The 8,934-nt window shown below is 46.8% G+C and overlaps 1 protein-coding gene across 1 annotated transcript; it reads right to left on the reverse strand.

Moving 5' to 3' along the window:
- Positions 1-1,628: 1,628 nt before the first annotated feature.
- On the reverse strand, positions 1,629-3,973 carry LOC119176916 (alpha-(1,3)-fucosyltransferase C). The gene has a single exon (XM_037428255.2). It carries the CDS (start codon positions 3,961-3,963, stop codon positions 2,722-2,724), a length of 1,242 nt encoding a protein of 413 aa, XP_037284152.2. The 5' UTR covers positions 3,964-3,973; the 3' UTR covers positions 1,629-2,721.
- Between the last annotated feature and the right edge of the window lie 4,961 nt (positions 3,974-8,934).

An 8,934-nucleotide genomic window follows, 5' to 3' on the forward strand; every position in this document is an offset into this window, starting at 1 on the left:
TGAAGGAGTCACAGGTCTAGCGGCAGGAGAGAATGAAGTTGGGATCGACTTACCATGTGGTCACTGTTTTGCAGTAAGATGTGCGTGGTCGGTCCCCTGGTAGGGAGGCTAGGATATGGCGAGGAGTTCGAGCAAGATGTATATGTGTCCTCAGCATTTCACCATCAATTTGGGTCTTGATGAGGTGGTTCCTTGCGATGGCGATACTTCCCACTGTTGATGCACTTTGAGGCAGGCATAGACAAATCTGGTGTGCTTGGGCCTGAACCCTTTGAATCATCCGTAGACTTGTTTTGCTTGCGTTGGTCAGCGCGGGTAAGCTGTACCACAGGTATCCAAGAAAAATAACCCTGTATAATCAAAACATAGCGGCTGTGGACATATCTTTTCAGCAAGAAACTTGAACAGATAACAGATGCCTGTCAATCGCTTTTTATGTACAATACATAAGGGCTCCAGGAGACGTCTCTGTCAATTATTACACCGATGACTTTGTACGATCAGAGGTAAGGTAATGTTTTGCCCATTATCGGCACGCTGTAGCTCTCTGTTGGTTTGCACGTGATTGCTACGAGCGCACGCTTCTTGGAGGAAATTTCCAGACCTAATTTACGCAGGTAATTAGCAGTTTGAGTGGCAGCTCTCTGAATTTGTGCTGGCAGCTCTACACGTGTTACTGCAGACGTCCAAACACAGATGTCGTCTGCGTGTATTGACAATCTGACAGTGCACGCTTGGCAGGTGTAAATGAAGATTGATTAACGTCAGGTTGAAGAGCCAGAGCTCAGTACGCCACCCTGGGGGACACCACGGTGGCGGTAATGCTGCGATGTGTCGCCGTCTTCGGTTCTCACGAAAAAGGGTCGCTCTGAGAGGTAGCTGCGTAGCCACTGAGACATCCGACCACCTACGCCTACCTCTTTGGAAGCGACGAGGATAGCTTCATGAGTGACGTTGTCACACGCCCCTTTAACATCGAAGAATAAAGAAGGGAAGATGCGCTTATGGCCTTTTTCACGTTGTACCTAGGTGACCAGGTCGACAACGCCGTCAATCAATGACCGACCACGGCGAAACTCTGTCGTAGCATCTGGGTAGATGTTGTGATGCTCCAGGTACTATTCTAGGCATCCTATTCATTCTATCTATTATTTTGCCCATGCAACTAGCCAGTGCAATCGGGCGGTACGATGTGAACACCAATGGTGACTTTCCAGGCTTCAGCAATGGAACCAGACGACTAGTCTTCTAGTTAACTAGAACTGTGCTCTGTCGCCAGAATTTATTGTATAACTCGAGGAGAGAAATGCTCGCACGCTCACCGAGGTGACTTAGGGCTCTGTAGGAAATTCTATCAGACCGATGTCCGGTATAGTGCCGATGTCCGTCTACTCAAAGCTAGTGCTGCTTTAAGTGCATGAATTTGAAAAAAAAGTGGGTTCATGCAGTGATCGCGTGATGTCGGACCGTTACGCGATGGCGTGAAGCTGTTTTAATCTCTCAGCTGACCAAAGGTATACTGCAGCAACACCGGAAGATAAAAAAGTACCATGCGCACACAGGAGGGAAATACATGTGTGCATTATTTGTGCATGGGAGAAATGTGGCATGTAAAATACTCGACTATGTGAGCGTGTGCATATATTGTCTTTAATATCGTCCGTCATTTTTAGCACAGCACGTGTATGCAGAACAGCCACAACCGTAGCACATGCAAGCCGAAATGAAACCACTCTGCACATTCTTCGGACAATTCTATCGAACTTTCCATAAACTCTTGCTTCTTCGAGCACAGATTCCCTACGAGATCGTATTTATTTGTAAAAAAAAAAACAGACGAGGAACTTAGTAACAATAATCTGCAAGTGATACTTGATTGTGAGGTCCTCACCCACCTTTCGAAGCACGGATAGAGTGAAAACAAACAAATGTTGATACGACAGCTACATTTATTCCAAAGTACTTGCTAACCACAAGCTGTCCAACTATTTTACGAGCACGGCACATTGACTTCAAAGGGCAAATCTTAACCTGCGCAAGCTCTAATTATCTTTTTCAAAAGGGCTTGTTAGCCGTACATTTCCTTTTGCCTTGCATGTGTGCGTCCGCCTACGATATGCCATACAAACAAAATCAACGGCCTTCTGTTGAACAACAAGTATCGAAGAAAGTTGCGTTGAGACCTGCTCCTCATCCACGCCAAGTTCTGAACAAGAATTCGAGTGAGACAGAGCTAGAAAAAAAAAACTGCGAATGGCTTGTGTACATTCCAGGCTTCGTGTAATCCTCGCCATTTCCTTCTCACCAGCACATTCACCCTCTATATTTCAACACCCTCTCTTTTTCTAAGGCTCAGTAGCAGATAAAAAATTGATTCAGGCTGGCTACTAAGCTGTTAAGCAATAATAAAGCTATCTCTCTCATTTCACCCACTCACTACAAGCCACGTTGTCGGTAAAAGCTAAAAAAATCTATAAAACTCGCCGTGCGAAGATTCCTGTTAGAAAAATAACTAAAAAGATGCCTTCGCACAAACTCAAGTAGTCGAAGTAGTCTACGTATTAGTTCTATCTTTTGCACTGGCTGCAATCTTCAACATGCACCGATTTTCGTCATGAGCGATTCGCACATTGCAGCAGCATATATGGTATGGCCAGCTATCGCACGCGAATGCTATTTTATAGCTATGGTAAAGCGCTGGGCAGCATTGTCCTATGCTATCTACGTCGCGGAAGAGGAAGAACACGTTGAACGCTTTAGCCACCACTGTACAAGATCAACGTGCCGCGACTTCACCGGCGGAGCATACAGAGCACTGCACAAAGCACACAACACTGGTGGCACGCTCACTGAAATGCCTCGCCGCTTAGCCATGAAATCGGCGTAATACTGTGGCGACCTGCTAATGCGCCTGAGAACGCTGACAGCCTCGCCAGCGTCGGCGTAAGTTGTGGTGTCGACAAATGAATGAGGCGGCAACGAGTGCGTAAATTTTCCTACTCCAAAAAGCACCGGTATAATGTCGTACTTCAACGAAGCGTAGATAATTTCGGCCGGGTGCTCAAAACAAGGGGACGATTCCATAATGATGACGAAGATGTGAGTTCCTTCCATCATAGACAGACATTCTGCTGCGGAGCCGCAAATCTCGGCACCGCAATCGTTAACAATGTCGACGTCAAAATTATACACAACCGCATTTATGAAACGTTCAGTGCCACTCCAGCGATTGTCTGCGAGCGAAGAGCCGCCACTACGTTCCAGCTTTTCTTGCTCGCATTTGCTGATCATCCACAAGGCAGTCACAGTTTTGTCACCAAAGGCCATCTCCAAGCTTGATACAGAATTATTTGCACTCGTACGTTCCCATAACCTGTGGGGTGCCACGATGTCTGCGTCTTCTCTGAGCCCCATGGTCCAGTTGAACAGCTCCGTTGACTGCAAGAGGAACCACGAAATCTGTGACCGGGGCGGACCTGTTGTCAAAAACACCCAAGCCAAGCCATGGTAGTGGCCCGAGGGCAAGTCGGCCGAGTCAATGCTATCAGCGTCGAATACGACGGCGTCGCTTTTGTGGATTGCGTCGCGGCTTTCTGTGACGTAACAGATGTTGGTACCGTTGGGCGAACAAGGCAACGTCAGGAACTCTTTGCTGCTCGGAGGTGTCATATTGCCCCACGTGCGTTCGAAAGACGTCCACAGTAGTATTTGCGGCGTCTCTAAAGGCTGCGGAAGATTTACCGTCGGCAGTTCCCGGTATTGCACTCTGACTGGAGCAATTGTTAAGAGTAAAGCAGAAAAGTACAGTACAAAAGAAAAACAGCAGGATATAACTCCCAAGATAATGATGTGCATGAAAGCCTCATTTAGTAGCGCCCATTGATGCACACGACCACTGACTTCACGTGTGACTTCCGCTATAAAGTTTCGTGCACCTTGTAAGCGTGTGAATAGTGTGTCCATAGTTCAGCACAACCTGAAAAGAACAGAAAGGTAAAGAGCCAATAAATGACAAATACTTATGAAAAAGTTGCGGCAGCTGTCACATTTGACAGATTAAAATCACCCGAAGGGGGCCCAAACTGGAGAACAAGGGAAACGGGAGGTACCGCAAGCAAGACTACGATTCCGATATAGAAGAAATGGGCACACATTTAATTCGCTACTTCTCCGGCAAATTATTTCAGCAAGCTCTGCTGTAAAGACACCAACCCAATGCCATCCACACCCAGCGCAGTATCATTAGCATATAACAGACAAAACCATCGATACGAAGATGCTAGGGCGAGTAAAGCATACGGTACCTGCACGAGGAGCCGCCGAACAAGTCGTTGCACCTTCGGAATGGTGCTTGTGGCTTGAAGCGAACCACTCTTTTGAATTATCGGGTTTCACCTGAACGTCACCCAGAGCACGCAGACGCAGTAACGAATAATGCTCTTCACGCTGACTAAATCTAACATGAGGTGTATGCCCAACTTGAGAATTCGGCGCGCTTCAATAATGACGCCGCACACGCGTAGTGTTCTTGATCGGGGTGAAAAAATGAATTGAAGTTTTGAATCTCCTTCAACAGCCCATAAACGCGCTACATGTTTTGAAACCTGATAACACAGTTAGCTCGTTTATAGTACGCACATTACGTGAAGAAGTGCTGAATCGATGGTATATATGACAGTGATGAAACGTATCTGTACTAGGGTTTGCTTCGTCTCGGAAATGCTTCAAAGCTGGTGGTTGCTATGCATGAATTGATTGATTGATATGTGGGGTTTAACGTCCCGAAACCACCATATGATTATGAGAGACGCCGTAGTGGACGGCTCCGGAAATTTCGACCACCTAGGGTTCTTTAACGTGCACCCAAATCTGAGCACACGGGCCTACAGCATTTCCGCCTCCATCGGAAATGCAGCCGCCGCAGCCGGGATTCGAAACCGCGCCCTGCGGGTCAGCAGCCGAGTACCTTAGCCACTAGACCACCGCGGCGGGGCTGCTATGCATGAAATACGGGATAGTAAACTGGCGCTTTCACATCTAACTCTGGTCAGTTTTTCTGTTACCTGCCAGAATGATCGAAATCATTGTATTTTCGCGTGTCGGGAATGTCTGCACGACCTTTATAGGGTTAAATATGTCGATTGTTTTAATTTCATGGTTAACCTCAAATCTGGGGAGCGAGTTTCATTTTTCGTGTAGTGTAGGGTTTCTTGGAAGGTATAACGATGGCTGCGTAGAAAGAACACAAGGACAGGAGAAACATGGGCAGGTTTCTTTCAGCACACGTCAGATAGTTGCACGATTCTAGAAAAATCTAAGGTTTTTCTGACCTTTGCGCATCTTGTGTTCTTCGCATGCTCTTTTGACTGAATTATTACTGCAAATATAGTTCAAGTTGCGAGACACATGTATAAGTTCATGCCGCTACTTCGACTATTACACTCTGCCTTTTAAGCCCTTGTTACGTAAAAAAAAAAAAAATCCACGCATCTCCACGAAGTGAATGATGACGAGTGGGCGGAGATAGGTCCTAAGGTCCATAATGTTTACATGGAAGACGCTGACTAGTATAAAGGATGAACGGATGGACAGACAGACGCACGTACAGACGGATGGACAGATGGTCGACAGATGCATGGGCAGACGGACAAACGAATGGCGCAAGTGGTCATAGAGAGAGGGGGAGAGATAAAGATGGAAGAAAAGCCAGGAATGTTAACCAGACGCACGTCTGGTTTGCTACCCTGCACTTGGAGAAGGGTGAGAATAGAGATAGAAGAGATGAAATAAAAATACACACAATCACGAACACACTCGGGGGAGCGCACGTAGTCTACAGGCGGTCGCTCAGGTTTGTTGTGTTCAAGTACTGTAGTAGCACTTTAGTAGTTTTCTGCGCTATCGAGAAACACGCCCAAGGTCCCAGAATCATTTGCACAGAGAATGGTCTACGAGTCCAGTTGGTTCAAAACCATCCGGAGCTGGCATCGCTGGGTGTCGTGGCAAGCGCAACAGCACTGGACGTGTTCGATGGTCTCTTCAGCTCCGCAAGAACCACATGTAGAGGTGTCTGCCATACCGACGCGATAAGAGTACGCCTTTGTGAATGTAACGCCCAACCAAAGGCGGCATAACAGTGTTGCATCAGAGCGGTAACGTTGCGATGGTAGCTGTAGCTTGAGCGAAATATACAGTTCATATAAGTGAGACCTTTGGAAGCTGGTAGACGACCAAAACGTGCGTGTAAGATCTCGAAACATCAAGTAGAGTTGTCTTGCCGCATCAGTCCTTGATAGATGAATCAGGACCACACTCGTTCCTTCGTGGGCTGAGAGGACTACATCATCGGCTGATTGATTTCCAGTAACACCGATATGCCCAGCCAGCCACTGAAATATAATACCATGGCCTCGTGCTAGAGCTTGATGGTAGCAATGTCTTATTTCATGCCTCGATTATTCATGATTACTCTTACGCATGGAAAACTGCAAATTCTGAAGTGCTGCCTTCGAATCACAGAATATGACCTACTTTCCTGGGTGCTCTTGAACAAGAAATTGCAAAGAAGCTCTTATATCAGAAAGCTCTGTTACCGTAGACGTAGTTTTCATTGTCAACTTAAGTTAAACATGAAGTAAATTAAACCTAATTTAAACTTAAATTTCATTGTCAATGCTGCCCCCACAATTACAGCGGCACCTGATCAGCTGCTGGACGAGGCCAACCCATCAGTATATATCTGCGTTCGGTCCAAGTACGACGCATGTATTAATAGCAGTGTAATGCATTCTGGTGGCGTCATATGCATGATTGATGTACGCGAGAAGTCGGTTTTTTACACAGATGTTCCCGTCGAGCAGATGTTCGCTTTCGGTTTTTTGGAACGTGACGATCCCGGATAACCAGGTAAGAAGCTTTTCCCCTAAAGAAAAAAAAAGAACAATAAAACTTTGACTTGATCGATATGTGGGGTTTAACGTCCCAAAACCACCATTTCATTATGAGAGACACCATAGTTAGGGGTCCAGATATTTCGACCACCTGGGGTTCTTTAACATACACCCAAATGTGAGCACACGGGCCTACATTATTTCCGCCTCCATCAGAAATGCAGCCGCTGCAGCCGGGATTCGATCCCGCGACCTGTGGGTCAGCAGCCGAGTACGTTAGTACCTAGACCACCGTGGCGGGGCAACAATAATACTTTGACAGACTTCTGATGCAAACCGACATTTCAGTTCGAGTCAGTTTTGTAGAACTTACCGGAGTTCCAACAAGTAGCCTCTCATGAAATTGGGTCAACACGATCGCTACAGTGACGGCAACGACAATGATCGCTACAGCGACGACAACGGGAAGTGAATCGATAGCGAGGCAACTATTGTCTTCATGGCGAAGCGTCAATTGGAAGTAATGTGACGAAATATTGCTGCCTCTTCAAATTTTGGTCGGTCGTTTCTAGAGTGTTACTACGCTGCATGCGCGCACATTTCGCACTCCGTGAAAATACTGATTACAGCCCTACGTTATAGCGGCGTGGTTATTCGAGAGTATAAGTCTTCGCCCTGTGTCTATCAGTCGAAAGGTATATACTTGACTGCCGCAACGAAGATAGCCCCTGAGAAACCGCTTTCTGAACAGTGGCGCCTAGCAGAGCGCACCCGCGTGCTCGTTCTGTCGCGGTCCTCAAGTTGACTTCGATACACAGCCCCACGGCTGTCGCTCGGTTTACGCCTTTCAGCACTTGGACCAAACTGCAAGGGCGCCGTTGGAGCAACTTTTGTCACGCAACGCACTCGTTGCGCGGTCGTCAGTGTTGCGGATTTAAGATGTCGGGAATTCCCAATTTCTTACTTGCGTGTTCGTGCTGTTGCGTTGTTGCAAGATGGTCCCATAGCACCCCACGGCGACAGTTTTCTCTTGTGCTCAGCTACCTACGAAATATTTGGCTGTTTATATCACAAGCCTTTAAAGTTCCTCTGTGCGTGTGTGTGTGTAAATGGAGAGGCGATGAAAGTCAGGTAGCGCGCGTAGAGATTCTTAAAGGGAAAAAAAGAAGAAATATATAAGCGTGGTGCCGTTGCTGCCTCTCTCATATGAGGGCACCTCCACAGCGCCGTGCAGGGAATAGGGGAATGGGAATTAAAAGGACTGAAGAGAAAAGGCAAGAAAAGGGAAGTAGTAAAAATCGCTCCACCTCACACAGCACGCGTCCGAACCGCCGCAAGGATCCGCAACCATCCAAAAAAGCCACCGGAAGGCCGGGGAAATATATCCATTGAAAACTGGATGATGAGCCCAAGAGGCGCATTAAATAACGGGAGCGCGCGAAACACTCACTTGAGCACGTAGCCCAAGCACGGGGAAGAAAAAAGAAAACATTTCAGTTCAAATAGAAAAAAAAAACTGTTCATTTGAACTCACAGATTAGAGTCCTGTTGGCCTCGAGGATGTAATCCAGTTGTGGAGTGATCACAACACTAGCCCAAGCACGCACATGCACACACACACACACACACACACACACACACACACACACACACACACACACACACACACACACACACACACACACACACACACACACACACACACACACACACACACACACACACACACACACACACACACACACACACACACACACACACACACACACACACACACACACACGCACACACACACACACACACTAAGAGATAACCTGAACGCAACGGAACAGTGCTTTATAACTGTCACGCTGCAATTACAAGTATTGCTTTAGGTACATTCCACTATGAAGGACTGTCACTTTAAAAATAATCATAATAATTAATCTTGGGGTTGAATGTCCAAAAACCATGACGTGATAATGAGAAACGCTGTAGTGTAGGGCTTCGGAAATATCTACTACCTGGGATTCTTAAACGTGCCCCTAAAACTAAGCAAACGGGC

The sequence above is a fragment of the Rhipicephalus microplus genome, chromosome X, assembly GCF_043290135.1.
Source record: "Rhipicephalus microplus isolate Deutch F79 chromosome X, USDA_Rmic, whole genome shotgun sequence".
Lineage (NCBI taxonomy): Eukaryota > Metazoa > Arthropoda > Arachnida > Ixodida > Ixodidae > Rhipicephalus > Rhipicephalus microplus.

Coding starts and splice junctions, on each gene's coding strand:
- LOC119176916 (XM_037428255.2), bottom strand. CDS start 3,963: ATGGACACACTATTCACACGCTTACAAGGTGCACGAAACTTTATAGCG.